Source organism: Saccostrea echinata, unplaced genomic scaffold (genome assembly GCF_033153115.1).
Source record: "Saccostrea echinata isolate AGI-Se365-2 ecotype Australia unplaced genomic scaffold, CSIRO_AGI_Sech_v1 ptg000057l, whole genome shotgun sequence".
NCBI lineage: Eukaryota > Metazoa > Mollusca > Bivalvia > Ostreida > Ostreidae > Saccostrea > Saccostrea echinata.
In genome coordinates, this window is record NW_026889806.1 from 7,390,829 (window position 1) to 7,409,673 (window position 18,845).

Sequence of the window (18,845 nt, forward strand, 5' to 3'; positions counted from 1 at the left end):
GACGGCGCTGTATATGTATTTGGCGCGGAGTCTCCACAATGTATAAATTTAAAGTGGGTAAATTTTATGACTTGTTGGGGAGGTATCGATGACAGATATTATCTGGCTTTTAATTTTACTCGATTCCGTGTTTGAATGGTCATTAGATAATGCGTACGATTTCTCAAATGGCTTTTAAATGAATGGCCCACACCCTGAGACCCCGGGTGTCAGTGTGTCGTGGGAAGAGAGAGAGAGAGAGATTGACATATGGCTGTACCCTATTTTATGACACCATTACTGAATAAATGATTTCCTGTTCGTAATCATACATGATATTTTATATTAATACATATTCCTACTTTTTAAGACCTAAAGGCTAAAGTCATGTGCGGATCTCTAGGGCGGTCGGGGTCCGACCCCCCCCCCCCCGCCCCCCCTGAAATTTGCAGAGTTATTAAAAGTATATACTGAAGAAAATAGAAAATAACTTTGTACCCCCCCCCCCCCAGAGAAAACGTGGACCCCACCATCACCACCACGAAATAACGAAAACAGGACTCCCTCCCCACCCACCCCTCTCCTGCACGTCAGCTATAACCACAAATTTCACTGTTGTGATCTGGTGAGAAAAAAAATCAGCAATATACAGGACCAAAAAGCTAAAACTGTTGAAATCAAATTTAAAAGAAATGAATAAATTGTTTCTTTAGATTAAATTTATCAATTGCAACAACATGCATATCAAAAATCTTTTGAAGAGATTACAATCAAAGAATCTGTCCACCTTTGTTTCTAAAAGTATTTATATGATTCGTAAAAAAATCCCATACCTGTTAATTGAAAACCGACAGCAACATTCTGTGCAGAAATTCACTTTTGAAGTCCCTGCATTTATTTTGTGTAAGCAAATGTAAGACACCGTGTTTATAAATCACATCTTTGATTCGAAAGTTTTTCGAGATAAAATCGATAAAACGCCATTGTTTTAAGAAGACCTTTGTTTTAAATTCCTCCAGTGAGTTTTGTGTTTCTTTGTCAAGGTGCTATAATGAATCAGGATTCGCCGAGAAGCTTTTATATTTCCCCGTATCTGGGATATTACTGAAGGCTGCTCGCGACAAATCTAGTCATTGATTGGATTCGTTATATATTATAACAAAGTCTGAGCTTTACACGGACTTAACAATTAGACTCGTGTAGGTTCCCAAGAATTGATGCCTAATTAAAGGCGAGAAAAGCCACCGGAATTAGGCACCTATTGGTTTCAATGTTTAAATTTCGTAAATCTCCCGTATTGATTGATGCTAATTATTGACAATTACTTTCTGAAATACCTTAATTATTTCAAATTGCTTTGACTGTTTATGGGCTTTTAATTTCACGTGAAAACTTGAGGCGTATAAAGAAAGAAAACCATTGAAATAAAAAATGTTGATATATTAGTACAAAGTGTTTTTTTTTTAATTTGAGAATTAAAAAAAAATTCACGTAGGGGAAAAAAAGCTTACCTTATCTTAGTGACTAACGATCCCCCAGTATCTGATTAATTAATAATTAATTAGTAATCTAATATACACACATAAAGTCTTCTCAATATTTGTACAGAATTTCATATTTGCTCTGCATGATAATCAATCAGCTAGAAGGGGGATGTTGCTTATTATATACATGTCCTTTGCATAATAAATAAACACAAATTTTATCTAGCGGTGAGCTATCATTTTCATGTCAAATATAGTGTATATCATCGATCTTAGCTTAAAAAAAAAAAAAGAAAGATCTAAGCTCTGGATAAGAAGACAGATATACGTTGATTACATATCTGTGTATTCTTTCAAATCCATCTTCAAACTCTCGGGGTATCTTTTGTACACTTGCTTTGTTTAACTTCAGATCGGTATTGTTGATATTTTGAGAATTAAAAACTTGAAGTAGTCAAGATTTTTAACTTAAAATCAAACTTGTTATGTACGGCTTATAAGTGTTACGTACATCGTAAAGTTCACAAAACCATTCATCTTTATTATTCATTGTGTATATCCATGCTCCAGTAAATGTATTTGTGGACTTTTAGACCTAAATTAAATAAAGTTTGTTATGTTAATTATATCAAAGAAGTTTGGTTAGGAGAGAATTGCCAATAGGGAATGTTTGTTTACTCTCGAAAGTATTTTCCTGAGTGTAACTTTTATGTACTTCCAATTATTCAGGGTTGTTCATTTAAATAAAACCGAGGCATTGTCCAAAGGCTTGGGAAATTAGGATTTTCTCAAAAATAGGTGCAAAGGACTGATTTTTTTTAATATAACAGAGTAAATAAGATCTTAGATAAACCTCGTAAAAAAATTAATTTATCATTTCATATCACAGATATTATGATGTGCTATTTCTTATTTTGTTATATAGAATTAGAAGCATGTTCTTATTCATTGTTATGTGTATTCAATTATAAAGCTAAAACAAAGTAAAAAGGAAGCTTAATTTACTTTTTTGCAAAAATTTATGAATACATATGTATACGAGTACAAAGAACCTGGAAAGGGGGGAGGGGTATCGTGTTTTCATTTTAATTATCAATGTATCCTCACCCCAACCCACCCACCCCCACAGATTATTGAAAAGTGAAAAACTGAAGGGGTTGGGGGTTATTATTTCAGAAGAGGCAGCCTTGAATTAAAACAAAATTATATAAACACAACGTGTACTGTATGCATGCATCTTTGGATATTTTAATATGTTTTTTATTCTGTTTTAATTCGAAATAATTAATGGTAAATTCGATGAACAATTCAAAGATAAAATTGCTAGGAAATATAAATAAACACTTAAGAGAGAGAGAGAGAGAGAGAGAGAGAGAGAGAGAGAGAGAGAGAGAGAGATGTACTTACCCCGTCTCTAGCTGTTTCAATAGATCCTGTGTAAAATAAAAAGATTAAACGTTTAAATCAAATCTCTGCCACTGGTTCATTGTGGCGAAATCTCGGAGAGTAAACATTCCTCTAGATAGCCTTGCTATGGTCTGTAAATGGTCTTAACTTCTGTATATTTCTTTTAGAGTCCGGTTATTTATATCGAAAGGATTTGACGATTAGCTGTATTAGCAAACTGCATTGTGTAATTAATGACACGTATAGATTAGCAGCCCCTTTCTTTTTTGTTAGAAGGATTACAATCACTTTAAAGACCACGGTGGGATAAAATTAAACGGTAAAACGTCCATATTGAAAGCTAATTAAGCTTATAGACAGCTTATTGAGGTTAATTATTGGATAGACCCAGGGGGGAGGGGTGCAACGACAAGTGCGTAGGGAGGGGGATTCACAAACTGTACAAGTCGACGTTTTTAGATCATAAAAATCGGGTGTAAAATGTAAATATTTGTATTAAAAGTAGCATCGGGAAAATGGGTGTCAAATGTATATCTTATCCGATGATGAACACCGACTGTCTTTCTCTTAGATCCACCACTTTAGATCCACCACTTTCTCCTCACTCTACATCAATAAGTTCTGGCAATGGTTAATGTTCCTAAAGATATATTTTCATGGTCACTATAACGTTTGCATTTCTTTGAAAAATAAAACTCTTTTGCACGTACAATGTAGCTGAAATGCTTGTTGCTTATAGTTTTGCCAACGCATGCAACTATATATAGACCACATTTTCTCAAAAATAGCTTCTATTTATATTTGCAGGGGAGAATGAATAATTTTTCCTCAAAAGGAGAGAAAGAGGGTCAAGCAAACCTAAGGAAAAAGAATATTATGTACAAAGAGTGTATCTTGGGTCAAGTCATTGGTCCTTTTTTGCCAAGTGGCGGGAAGGGGGGGGGGCTTTCACAATTGATTGTTTTTATTTAAACAATTTTACAATAAAGCTATTTTAAGGACCACAGCTTATGAAATTAATGTTTATAATGACTTATTTTTGATAATGCTCTTGAATTTCTTTCCCCTGGGTCTAAGGATTATTTGTGAAGAGTCGAGAGGAATCCTTGATCTGCCACTGAAGATTTTAGTGATAAGATTGCTGCTCAAGTATTTAAATTTTTTGAGGAGATAGATCGATGAATTGCATGTTTACTTTTATGCAGTCCTCTAGAAAATAAATTAACACCCAACTTCATTCAAATTGATTCTAAAATCAAGATCGGGATCGAGAATCAAAGCGGAAAAGAAAAGTTGGCGCCAAATCACGTGACAAAATATACGCGGGATTTTGAATTTGGAAGAAAGACATTGTTTACTCGCTGCACAGGCATAAGAAAAAGAGCTCTAAAGATGTACGTCCTTAAAAGAGGTATGATGGCGAATTTCATTCTTTTTTAAACACGAATAAACATCATATTTCCGTAAATAGATATCATGTTTTGAGCATTTTGTCTTTGTGCAAGAAATTGAGATCAACAAAAACACTGTATGGAATTTGAGCACTACTTAAGATTAATAAGAACTTTTTTTCATTATAATTTTTTTTGTTTACATGTTTCATTCTAATGATTTTGAATTGTATATAGGTCCATTCTTGTGATATTTTTTAGACCGAAAAACTGTACAGGAGCATTGCAAATGATTAAATTTAGGCGCAAATACCAGGTCCAGCACAATACCCTGTTAAAGGTATATAGCTTGGTAAAGCTATATAGCTTTATCAAGGTATTACAAATACCTTGATCAAGGTATTTTGTGTAATAAAATACAAAAAAAATCCTAAAAAAATAAATACTGAAAGTCGAGTTCTGTTTTTTGTTTGTTTGTATGTTGTTTAACGTCCCTCTCGAGAATTTTTCACTCATATGGAGACGCCACCACTTGCCGGTGGAGAGCTGCAAATTTTGTCCTAAACTCGGCACTTACGGCCATTGAGCACTGAGGGATCTTTTTCATGCCAGCACCTACTGCGACACGGGACCTCGGTTTATACGGTCTCATCCGAAGGACCGGTCTCCATGTCCCACAGTGGGATTCGAAACCGCGACGTAAGGATCAACTCCTTACGCCGCGACTCTAGAGCAGAAGCTCTAACCACTGCGCCACACAGGCGACAAAGTCGAGTTCTGAGTTGTTGTCAGTAAATTCACTCATGCATGTAAAGTACTCAAACACAAAGAAATCATTATAAAAGCATGTTGTGTGAGGAGACGTTCTTTTATGCTGTCTTTTTGATACCCGAGTACTTTTCAGGCACGAGTGAACACGCTGACCACAACTCATAATTCGACTTTCAAATTTGATTTTTAAGATTTTTTTTTTGTATTTTCATTACATAAAATACCTTGATCAAGGTATTTGTAACAAAGTTATATAGCTTGATAAAGTTATATAGCTTTATCAAGCTATATACTAAGAGTGCAACGATAAACCGTTTGACGGTATATCGTGGTATATTTTCCCACGGTTCAATTCACGATACGCTAAACTGATGTCACGGTTCGGTTCAATCGGTCCAGAAATATCCGAATCGTCTATTTTGTTTCCTTGTTTACAATTTCAAAATGGCTTCCGTGCAAAACATGAGGTCGATGATGACGCAGTAACAGCAATTAAACTCATCTCCAGCATCTTACTGTATAAACAAGTACACAGCCACAGACAATTATGGGTATTAACAGGTGTGGGGGACGCTAATTACAGGGAAACATGGACAATTCATTTTGAAGTTGCATTTTTTTGATAAGTTTTGGATAAAAAATATATACTTTTTCTTTGAAATATGAAAAAAAATATATACATCCAAGTAACCGAGTAGCGATTTTAGTATTCGATACTCGGACGTTAGATCGAGTACCGGGTTAACAGGGTACTCGTTGACATCCCTAATAAATAAGTCATATCTGAACTTCGAATCCAGGCTACCGTAGTTCCATGTAAATGTTTTTCATTGGTTCAGAATATTGTTACAACTCAAAGATCTACCTATCAATCCAAATAAAGTTAACAAATTGATATTTTAATTATAAAAAATATGAACATTTGATATAACCCTGTCGAGTTTTAAAAAAAATATGATGAAAAACTTGAAAGACTTCTTTAACTTGTCATGTATCATGATACTTATCGTATCGTGTACTGAATACCGTGATATGTATCGTATCGTGAGGTTGGTGTATCATTGCACCCCTACTATATACCTTTATCAGGGTATTGTGCTGGACCTGAATACAGCAGGTCCAGTACAATCAGTACATTTAGCTACGTAGCTAAAATTACCTTAATACCTACTGTAGCTTTATTTACCTACCTCAGGTAGCTTTATTTAGCTATTTCAAGGCAAATTTTCACAATTTTCCCTTTTATTTTAAAAAGACAAAAAATCGCAAATAAATGACTACTAATATTTATACAAGGGATTATTTAAAAAGCAATCCAGTGCAGAGATAATTTAAACATTGCTGCGTTTGAACACTTTTAAGGAAAATATATATTTCCATTGTCTGAGTAACTGTACACCACCTTGTGTGCGATGAGGCATGGATAAGTATGATTACTTCTCAGTCATTGTGTTCTTGTTGCTCTTGTTCATTCAAGAAGTAACTGTTTGGTCACAAATTAATTGTTGTATATAGCCCCAAAACTTGTAGAACTTTGATTGAAATTGCGCAGAATAAGAAACATCTCCAAGAGGAAATTTTTCATAAATTGTTTTCAGATGAGCTTAAAGTTGAAAATTATCACTGCATCAAAGTGCAATTTTGTGCACATCCTGAGAAAAATGGTAATTTAAGAAAAAAGTTTAATTCAGTAGCTAAATAAAGCTACTTCAGGTAGGTAAATAAAGCTATGTAGGTAATTCAAGCTAAATCTGGAGTGTACCAGACCTGTACAGTGTACATTGCTCATCAAAAAAATGTACTAAATGTCGACCAAAAATCAATATAAAAGGTTCATTTTATAACTTAATTTCAAATCAACAAATGTACCACAGAATAAAGTGATAATTACTTACTGTAAACAACTGCAGCTTTTAGAATTTCATATTCAGAACAAATCCATGATAAATGTTGAATTTTGTACAAAGACTGTCCTTAGTACCTTGTACCATGTGTAATGGTTTGGGCCGTGGATATCGGCCTGGGTAGCTCAGTCGGTAGAGCACCTGACTAGTGATGCAGGGGACCCGGGTTCGATTCCCGGTCCAGCCATATATTTTCTCATTTCCAGACGTGCCTTCATCTCTAGTCAATCTGCATTTTTTTCACAATACTAAAGCTTCTATCAGACTCTGTTAAACTGTACAAAACTTTTGGCCAAGGAGAGCAAATAAGTTACGCATTAAATATTGTGTTGTCACACAGATCAAGTTGTTCTGATTTTTTTATTTGTATTAAAAGCAGTTCAAGTTTTGATATTTTAAATTTTCAATGTAATTATTACAATTTTTAACACCTTGGATCTCAGTTTTTGATTTATATTAAATAAGAACTATGTCAACAGTTAAATGAAATTTCCTATGTTGTGAGAGTGAGAATTACAGAAAAATGGCAATTTCTGGTAAATTCAAAATACAGGACAAATTTTCATTTCCATTAGATCCATGTGATACGTGAATGGAGTAAAAAAATGACATTTTGTGAACATGCAGCCAATACATATCATGTATTCACGTTGTTCAAAATTCACATTAAATAACATATTAATGTAGATGTATAGATCAAGTGTTGGGAAAATTAGTTTGTTTCATATCTAAAAACTAAGATATTGAATAAATTTGACTACTTTGATAAAACTGCATCAAATAATTTAAGACCCACCAATGAGGGGAAATCATTAATAGGTACTGCATCGTTCATACAGTTCTCCTTTGTAGGAAATACGTTAAGGGGACAAAAACACTGCTTGAGCAGTTTGCAAGAGAAAATGTTGCCTTGCTGGTAGCATTATGGTAATTTGTGTAACAAAGAGAAAATGTTTGGAAACACTTGTTTTCAAACTAAACATTGCTAAAGGTATATTGTTGGTATCTTTACACAGATAACGATATGCATCTGTATTAATTTTTTTGCCATCAAGAAATGTCAAAGATCTTTTATATATATCAAGGGGCCTGTAGGGAGATCACAAGTTTACAAATTTAAACCAAATGTATCACTGTCAGTCCTGTAGTTCTGTAATTATTTTGTACTCTATGATATTTGTTGTGATATTTTTTTTTGCAGATGGAAGGCAGGAGAAGGTCATGTTTGATAAGATCACCTCCAGGATCCAGAAGTTGTGTTATGGCCTCCATCCAGATTTTGTGGACCCTGTATGTTGAAGTATTTTACTCTTAATCAAATGCATTATTTCTTGTTCATCTCTGCATATGCAGAGTTCTCAGCTGTTAGCTTAAAAACAGAATCCAATCCGTAAAAGGCAGAGATTTATGTCCATATTACTTTGCATTTTCTGTTAGTTCTATGGCCCCTATATAAGCCATTCACTAGGTCACAGTTCAGTCTAATCAGTTTTTACTGGTGAGGACAGACATATTCTACTTAGCTATTGTAAAACATCTAGTGATGAAAGTAAATGTGTGCTTCTTCCACTGCAGAAGAGAAAGTTACCAAAGAAACTTGCATCAGTTGCACAGATCAGTGCAGTACAAACAAACACAAATCACATAAACTGCAATAAGATGTAAACAAAGGTAATGTAAGATAACCAACACACACATGTGTTGTCCATTCCAAGCAGGTACTCGTAAACTTCTAGTTATAAATGTTGGTACCAGGTTGTTTCAATTTTGTAGACCACTGAACTTTATAGAATTTGAGCATGCAAGTGGTGATCTTCTATCTGAATAATTGCATGTGCATATGTATGTTTACACTTTACAGGCAGTGATCACGCTAAAGGTGATCAATGGACTCTATCCAGGAGTGACCACTGTGGAACTGGACAATCTGGCGGCAGAGACTGCTGCCACGATGACCACCAAACATCCAGATTATGCAATCCTTGCTGCCAGAATTGCGGTGTCCAACCTCCACAAAGAAACAAAGAAAGTGTTCAGTGGTAGGTGATTGTCTGTACAGTTGCTGAGAGATGAGTTTTGAAATGAAGTTGAAAAAGAAATGATAGGAAATATTTATCATGTTGCAACTCATGTTGTAATATTTTGATACATTTAAGTCTGTGTGTTAATGAGAGTTTAAATGGATACAAATTATTAAATGTTCTTGATTGGTAGAAGTCATGAACAAAACCTGTCCTTGAGTTGACACATGGTAAATCCTAGAATTGTATATATGCATGCATGAGATAATGAGGCAGCATTTGATATCGATATGCTACATGTATTGTTTATGATGTACAAGCTTAATGAGGTAATATTTCAGATGTCATGGATGATCTATACAAGTGGGTCAACCCTAAAACAAACCAACATTCCCCAATGATATCAGAGGCCATCCACACCATCATTATGAAAAATGCTGATGTAAGTTCAACAGAAATTTTACAAAGTTAAAAAATAACAAAAATGAAATTGATGCAGTACACAGAATGAATACATAAGCTTTCAGAATAATGCAGTAAGATGGAGGCTTTTGGAAGGGTAAACCTTATTTAATTTTGCCATTTTAGCGTCTGAACTCGGCGTTGATCTACGATCGAGACTTCAATTATCAGTACTTTGGCTTTAAAACTTTGGAGAGATCATATCTGCTGAGGATCAATGGGAAAGTGGCAGAAAGACCCCAGCATATGTTGATGAGAGTTGCCGTGGGGATTCACCATGACGACATAGACGGTGCTATTGAGGTGAGTGAGGGAAGGGGAGGTGTGTCTCTTTTCACTGAAGAGGCCCCTTTATAAATTTTAATTCAAATTTTTTTTTCAGATTTGAGAGTAAATATGAAGCTGAAAGTAAATCCCATTAAATTTTTCCTTCAACTCTAAAAAGATCTATTCTAAATGAAAAAAATCTACCCATGGACCAAAATGTAGGATCAGGTTAAAAGAATAAAATTTTTTTTAATTTTGGCTCAGTAATAGATTTTATATATATATATATATATAATATATATATATATATATATATATAATATATATATATATATATATATATATATATATATATATATATATATATATATATATATAGATATTTATATATATATTTATATATATATATATTTCACTTTTTGAAGATAGAACTGAAATAAGCAAGCAATCTCTAAAGTCCTCTGCATGTTAATATTTTTTTAGTGAATAGATGTTTGAAAAAGACTTGAATTATCCTCACTTTAAGATTGTTTTTAGAGAATTTTCTATTTAAAGATGCAAATAAAATCTATTAATTTGTAATACACAGGAAAAATTGATAAAATAAACCTATACTATTTTAAACTAAGAATTATACAGCTCACAATTTTAATATTTAATATGATTTTAATATTTTTTATTTTGAAAAGGTGTCTGATTTTCCCCCCAAAATTGCACGAGACCCGATGCCCCATAAGTAAAGACTGGAAAAATCTACTTACATGGAAAATCTATTGTCTTTGAATTTCCTACATTTTGAAAATCTTTATGTTCTTTTTTTACAGACGTATAACCTGCTGTCTGAGAAGTGGTTTACACATGCCTCCCCTACTCTGTTTAATGCAGGAACAAACCGACCACAACTGTCAAGGTATATAACTCCTGCATCCTAAAAAATTACTTCTCTCATGGCCTTTATTATCATGTCTCTTGGGAAAAAAAAAACACACACAAGAAAATATAATCAGCAAATAAAGGTGCATGTGTACTTATATATTTGATATTATTGATTGTATGTCTGACATTTATACTTTAAAAAATTCCAGCTGTTTCTTGTTAACAATGCACTCAGACAGCATAGAGGGAATTTACGATACTCTAAAACAGTGTGCCCTGATTTCCAAATCTGCGGGTGGTATCGGACTCAATGTGCACTGTATCAGGTCTACTGGAAGTTACATAGCTGGGGTATGTGATAGAGCAATGACCTTGGTATAGATTTCCATAAAAATAATATTTAGCAATGCAAAGATATTAAGAATCATTGAATTCTAATGTATGATCATGAAATGGATATGGAAACAAAAATTCTCTCGAAACTTAAAAGATGATGGCATCAGAAATTAATATTATTTGTGTACATACAGGTATGTATGATTAACTTGATATTTTGAACAAATGATTAGTAATAATTGATGTGTGGCAAAGTATACACTAACAACTAAAGAACAAGCATAATTGTGTAGTTTTTCTGACTTCAGATTTATGTATATATAATGTTTATATTTTGAACATGTTTTGAGAGTCCTCATTTTTAAATTGAAAAATTAGGTGACTCATTATTACCTAGGAATATATAAATCATGAGAAATAATTTAATCTTTTAGAGTGTAAAAATAAAGAAGATTTATCTTTGGATGCTTTATATTTTAGACCAATGGGACCTCCAATGGTTTACTACCAATGCTGAGGGTCTATAACAACACAGCAAGATATGTAGACCAAGGTGGAAATAAGGTAAGGTGAGCAGCATTGTAAATCACGGGGGCAGCATTGTAAGCTACTTAAATGTCCAAATAAAATTATAGTGAAATACATAGATGAATATAACCGTTGGTTTAAGATTAAACTTCATTTCATTTCTACCTTGTATGGCTATCTGCACATTGTATTTTGAATCACTTTATTTGAAAAGAAAGGGGAAAAAAAAGTTTAAGGCTTACTAACATTGGATTTTTAATGTTAGCATTGTAGCCCAAAGATCTAATTTTTTCCACAAGCAGGAAATTTTAAATATGTACATGATTACAGAGACCAGGAGCTTTTGCCATCTACCTGGAGCCCTGGCATGCCGACATTTTCATGTTCCTAGACTGTAAGAAGAACACGGGTAAAGAGGAACAGAGGGCGAGGGACTTGTTTTATGCTCTGTGGATCCCGGATCTCTTCATGCAGAGGGTAGAGAAGAATGAGGACTGGACCCTTATGGACCCCCACGAGTGTCCAGGACTTCATGACTGCTGGGGAGATGAGTTTGAAAATTTATACCAGAAGTAAGTTGATAAAGCTGTAGGGGAAAAATATTTTTGGAAACAATGGCTTAAGCTATAAACTTTGCATTATATCTAAGATTGCAAAGCAAACATTCAAGTTTTACACATTTTGTTGTGGTTTTAGCTCTCCTTGCAGTCATGCTGTTAAAGTATTGATACATGTACAGTATATGAAAAAGAAAACTAAATATGAACAGCATATCTTTCTCAAACTAATTTGTGATTTGAAAAGGAAAAAAAAATTACCATTTTGAAAACCTGGGAGTGATATGCCCCTTCATTGTAGTTTCTTACATGTAGTTTATCTTTCACTCGTGTTTTGAAAAAGTTGATATGGTGAATGATCTTTGACAAATGAGATTAAATGAGAATGACAATTAATTAGTAATTTTGCTCCATATCTAACAGATATGAAAAAGAAGGCAAGGGAAGGAAAACTATAAAAGCCCAGCAGCTGTGGTACGCCATCATTGAGGCCCAGACAGAGACTGGTACCCCGTACATGTTGTACAAGGACCATTGTAACAGGAAGTCCAACCAGCAGAACCTGGGGACCATCAAATGTAGCAACCTGTGTACAGAGATTGTGGAGTATAGCAGCCCTGATGAGGTATAATGGATGGAAATAAAGTCTACTTAAGGAATCTCAAGTTATAGGGGGGTGTCACAATTTGAATAGATGAAAAATGATTGTTTACGCTTGTAGAAATCACTGTGCATTATACTAAGCAATGAGCCCTGTTCTTTTAATAGTATGCGAAATTCATGACCTGTGGAGTTAAATGAGTACTGTTCTCTATACCATAATAATGATATTCAAGGATTTGGAGGTCACTTTAGAAAACAAGAGTTTATTCCCAAACTACAGAGTTGCTTATGATACAACCCTGTTGACAGCCATTGCCCTATGGTGTCTTATCTTAAACATTATCAAGTTCAAAGAGGGAAAATACATGTAGATATTAATTTATGCCTGTAAGAGACATCGTGGATGGGGGTTGTGAAATATGGCATTGATGTTTGACAGTGTAATACTATAGTTTTCCTTTGATTTTTCAGGTTGCAGTATGTAACTTGGCATCCATTGCCCTCAACATGTATGTGAAGCCTGATAAAACGTATGACTTTGATAAATTAAAAAGTGTTACCAAAGTGATTGTCAGAAACCTGAACAAAATTATTGATATCAACTACTACCCGGTACCAGAGGTGAGACATTGAGAGCAATTAGGCTCCTAGGACTTAAAAAAAGCATAGGGCTACAGATTTAAAGTTTTAAAGTAAAGTTTATAGGTAATTTGCCCTGTGAACAATTGAATTAGTTGTCATAATTTTAAGAAGTCAGTTGAAGTTTTTATTTTTATTAAAAGGTTCTAAGAGACATCAATAGGCATAAATAAAACATTTTTAGAAACATAGATTTGTGCCAGATTAAAATGTATACAGGGCATTCAAAAAGATTAAATACAGGCAGTACAAAATAGGATGTATCTTATGGAAGGGATTTTAATTAAATATGTTTCTAAATTTTTCTCAAGTGAATATTTTGGCCTGCACAATCCTGATTTCAGTGGATAAATAGGTACTGGGTACTGGCAGATTTTGAAAGGTCTTTGTGTAGAGGAATTGGATGGCATATTTTAACCTCTATCATCCATTATATTCACAATAAACTCATCTTACTTAAACTCTCATTAGAAAAAAAATGCAATAAAAACGACATGCAATCTGATTCCTTGTGAATTCTGACCTTTATTTTCATTCTTTCGAGACTTTTTTCCTTGTTCTTTATGCTGTATAATCTGAAATCTGACAGTATGTCTATTCTAACATAATCCCAGTGAATGTTAAATTAGGCAGGTACATGTATCTCTGTAGCTTACTTTTCAATGGTGAAAACTTGTTGTTCAGACTATGACAATTCACAAGCATATGATAAAAAAATAAGTTCTTTCTTGCAATTAATCTGAGTTGTTTAAACATGTGGAACTTGAATCAAAATTTCAAATGAATTTAACCTAAAATAATTCCAATAAACAAAATTCATATTGTGTTTTATCCAAAAAAAAAAAAAAAAAAAATCATATTGTGTTTTATTAAAAAAAAAATTATATTTGAGAGCATAGGGATGATAAACTTTTAAGTCAAAATTTTGAGTCTTAAAAGAAAAGAAATCTAAATTAACTAAAAATGCACACAATTTCAGCATACCTTGCGCGGCAGAATTTTGGCAGATATGGCATGTTTTCTTGAATGATTTTATGAAGAAATTATACAAGTTAGAGTTATCTCTCTTTTCAAAGGATTGATAACCTTTTAGTCAATTCTTAGTTTATAATTTTTAAGGCAGAATCTTTAGAAATTGATAATTTTTATACAGGCTAAGTATCTGAGTACAAGATCTAGCTGAAAAATACTCTATTTCGATTGTTTTGATGCAGGCTATGTAGTTTGATTGTTTTGATGCAGACTATCTAGTTTGATCGTTTTGATGCAGGCTATCTAGTTTGATTGTATTGATGCAGGCTATCTAGTTTGATTGTATTGATGCAGGCTATCTAGTTTGATTGTTTTGATGCAGGCTATCTAGTTTGATTGTTTTGATGCAGACTATCTAGTTTGATTGTTTTGATGCAGACTATCTAGTTTGATTGTTTTGATGCAGGCTATCTAGATTGATGCAGGCTATCTAGTTTGATTGTATTGATGCAGGCTATCTAATTTGATGCAGGCCATCTAGTTTGATTGTTTTGATGCAGGCTGTCTAGTTTGATTGTTTTGATGCAGGCTATCTAGTTTGATTGTTTTGATGCAGGCTGTCTAGTTTGATTGTTTTGATGCAGGCTATCTAGTTTGATTGTTTTGATGTAGGCTAGGCGGTCCAATATGAGACACCGTCCTATTGGTATCGGAGTACAAGGTCTATCTATAGCTGAATGTCACTCTTAATTTAATTGTTTTGATGTAGGCTAGGCGGTCCAATATGAGACATCGTCCTATTGGTATCGGAGTACAAGGTCTAGCAGATGCCTTTATTCTGATGCGGTTTCCATTCGAAAGTGAGGAAGCCCAACTGTTGAATAAACAAATTTTTGAGACGATTTACTACTCAGCATTGGAGGCCAGTTGTGAGTTGGCGGAACACGATGGGCCGTATGAAACATACCCAGGGAGTCCAGTCAGCAAGGGGGTAAGTCGGGGCAGGGTACCAGTATACAATGTATTTATTAGACTGTCAGAATAATGCTCACAAAAAATTTCATAAATATTATGACAATAAGTTGAGTACATTTATTGCGAATTTTATGGCAGTGTGAAAATGGTATTTGTATTATATTTTTTATTTGTACATGTTCATAAGAATTTCATTCAACATTTGCTGATGAAATTCAGTCAATAAAGCAGATAAGTATGGTAAGTGTAATAAAATAATGTGTTCTTTGTAGATTTTACAGCCAGACATGTGGAATGTCACACCTACCAATCTTCAGGACTGGGATTCACTCCGGCAAAAAATTAAAAAGTGAGTCTGACAGATCTTAACAACATTTATCTGAAAATTTCCAGGGGGCATGCCCCTGACTCTCACAGTATGGTCACTTCTAGCACTAATGTTGATCTGTCATTTTCCCCCTTCATGTGTAAAGGGTATCAAATTGAATAGCTAGATAAATCCCTGTAAACTCCTAATTTTAGAATATTTTTGGACTTTTGTCTGGTATTTGCCACAAAAATCAAACCTCTCGAAAAAAATATTTTGATAAGAGATAAAGTTAGTAGTACAATTCAAACCATACTGAAGTACTAGGGATTTTAGTTCTATAATAACTGGAAAAATATGGAATAACCTGGTGAAGGTAGACCTCAGATCAAAGTCACCAGGATGTGGTCTGATAACAGGTCTGAAAATGTACAGTAAAAGACAGGTTTAATGTCAGCAGTAGCTGATATTTCACCATATCTGTTCACCATATTTTTAATAAGGATTAAATATAAAAATGATTAGGTAAAATTTTGCCTTATTCAGTATAAAAATGTTTTGTTTGATCTCTTCCAATTATAAATATCCATTTGTTACAGACATGGTGTCAGAAATAGTCTGCTATTGGCGCCAATGCCCACGGCTTCTACAGCTCAAATTCTGGGGAATAACGAATCTATAGAGGCCTACACCAGTAACATTTACTCCAGGAGGGTTCTGTCAGGAGAATTCCAGGTAATTAGAGGCCAAAAGTAGTAACATCAGTATAAGGAAGGTACTCCCAGGGGAATTCAGGGGTAAATCAATTAGTAACATTTACACAAGGGTGCTGTCAGGGGAATTCCAGGTAAATGAAATTGAATTGAAACATTTACCTGAGGTATGTTCTGTTATGGGAATTCTCTGTAAAATAAGAAGACGCCTAAAATAGGGAAATTATTCAAAGAATGTTATGGCAAGGGAATTTCAGGTAACTTGTCCTTAATTAAATAGAAAAAAAAGATTCTAGCAAGGAAACTTGAGGTTGGCCCAATGGAGACCTAATAACATTAGACAAGGAGTGTTCTGGCAAGGGAAAATTTTACATTTGTTTTGATATTCTCCTGATTCTTGAGCAATTTCTAACTCTCATTGATTAATATTAGAATAACCCAAAAGTAATTAAGTCTGACTTGCATATACATATATTCATGGCAAGGGAAGAGAAGTCAAACATGTAAAACTTATAGATTCAATATTATCAATTTATCTTGCCAAAAATGTTCCCTTTTCAAAATGGCATGCAAGCAATTAAGTGCCATTTCTGGCATCAGAACTTTTTACCTTTGAAATTCATGCTTAACTTCTGATTAATAATGAAATGTAGATGGTAACACAAACTAATTAAAAAAAAAAGAATGTTCAGGTAAATAGACCAGCAGTTAGTAATGTTAGTGATGTTTGTTTGTGTTAAGGTTGTGAATCAGCATCTGATGAAAGACTTGACGGAGCGAGGTTTGTGGGACGACGACATGAAGAACAAAATCATCGCTTTCTCTGGATCCATACAGGTATGTCTCACACTCTGGGCCCATACAGGTATGTCTCACACTCTGGGCCCATACAGGTACGAGTGTAATTCTGTGTCAGTTGAAATTCAAATAGATAGACGTACTGGCTGAAAGATTTATCATGTAACAGAAAATTTTCATTTTAAATCTCTTCTGTTTTCACTTTGTACATACTCAACACAGGAAAGGATAAACCAGAATTCGAATGTACTGGTCAAAGCTTGTGCAAATTTTTTTTTTATGAATGCCCACTAATCCTCTTTGTCTCAAAGCTTTAAATGGATAGTTTAATAATCAACATATTTAATTATCTGTTGTAGAATATAGAGGAGATTCCAGAAGAAATAAGAAAATTGTACAAGACAGTTTGGGAGATTTCCCAGAAGACTGTGCTCAAGATGGCAGCAGACAGGGGAGCATTTATAGATCAGAGTCAATCCCTCAACATCCACATCGCCGAGCCAAACTACGGCAAACTGACCAGCATGCACTTCTATGCCTGGAAATTAGTAATTATATTTATTGACAATTTTTATCCTTCATATATTTTTGATCTTGAAATATTCCTTTTCCTTTCAGTGATTTCATGCTAGTACAAAAGAAAAAAAATCTTGCCTCTTTTTTGAAAGAATTAAAATTCCAGGTCATTAAAATTAGTTCTGAGGGGGCTCAATCTTTTATGACTTTTATGAGAAACTAAAATCAAGACATTGTATCATTTACAAGTGATAATCAAGGTAAGCATGATGTAAAATTTTAATTTTAGGGATTAAAGACAGGAATGTATTATTTGAGAACGAGACCTGCAGCTTCTGCCATACAGTTCACTGTGGACAAGACGAAGTTAAAGCAGCCGACAGGAAAATCAGCCGCAGAAGACAAAGTAGAGGAAACAACAAAAAACATGGAAGCCATGGTCTGCTCTCTGAAGAACAAAGACGACTGTCTGATGTGTGGCTCTTAGAGTGTGTAAACATTTATATAAAATGCAAAAAACTATACTGCCAAACACAATTGTACTTACTATACTGCCAAAAGCATTCTGTACTATTGACATCCTATATAGAATGTAAAGAACTATACTGCCAAACACAATATGTACTATTGACACTCGTGAGCTTATTTTTATGATGACAATTTGTAATATATGAACAATATATTTAGAGCTGCTATAGTTGAACATGTATACAATAATTTAATGATACTGTCAATCATTTTGATATCTAAGATTGCTATTTATTTATTAAAACTACATGAAATGTAAAATTATTTTTTGGTTCAAGTGAGCGTTTTTGATAAGAATTTGTCCATTGTCATCAATGTTGTTGTCATTATTAACTTTTCACATTTTCATCTTCTCTAGATTCACTGGTTCAATTTTAACCAAACTTCAGAGTTTGTCAACCAAAAAGTAGGTCACCATGGCCTACTTTTAAAATTTTATGCCTATATTTAAATATCTCAGGTATTAATAGGATTAGAATCATCGAACTTTGTCAATTGATGCAACTTGGGTCCTTGGAGAATGTCAACCAAAAAGTAGGTCACTTTGACCTTCTTTTGAAATTTTATGGCTATATGGTCCTAATTGGCTTAGAATCTACAATCTTTGTCGATTGATGCATCTTAGGTCCTCAGAGAATGTGAACCAAAAAGTTGGTCATGGTGACCTACTTTTGAAATTTTATGGCTGTATATAAATATCACAGGTACTTATTGGCTTAGAATCATCAAACTTTGTCAATTGATGCATTTTGGGTCCGTGGAGAATGTCAACCGAAAAGTAGGTCACCTTGACCTACTTTGAAATTTTATG

The 18,845-nt window shown here is 33.8% G+C and overlaps 1 protein-coding gene across 1 annotated transcript; it reads left to right on the plus strand.

The window, feature by feature from the left end:
• The first annotated feature begins 4,202 nt into the window (after positions 1 to 4,202).
• On the plus strand, positions 4,203 to 18,295 carry LOC133174058 (ribonucleoside-diphosphate reductase large subunit-like). The gene is made up of 17 exons (XM_061309099.1): positions 4,203 to 4,281; positions 8,138 to 8,226; positions 8,798 to 8,975; positions 9,299 to 9,399; positions 9,546 to 9,722; positions 10,511 to 10,596; positions 10,772 to 10,913; positions 11,379 to 11,462; positions 11,757 to 11,998; positions 12,407 to 12,608; positions 13,058 to 13,207; positions 14,967 to 15,188; positions 15,445 to 15,521; positions 16,079 to 16,214; positions 16,934 to 17,029; positions 17,350 to 17,538; positions 17,796 to 18,295. Exons 1-17 carry the CDS (start codon positions 4,263 to 4,265, stop codon positions 17,991 to 17,993), a joined length of 2,388 nt encoding a protein of 795 aa, XP_061165083.1. The 5' UTR covers positions 4,203 to 4,262; the 3' UTR covers positions 17,994 to 18,295.
• The last annotated feature ends 550 nt before the right edge of the window (positions 18,296 to 18,845 follow it).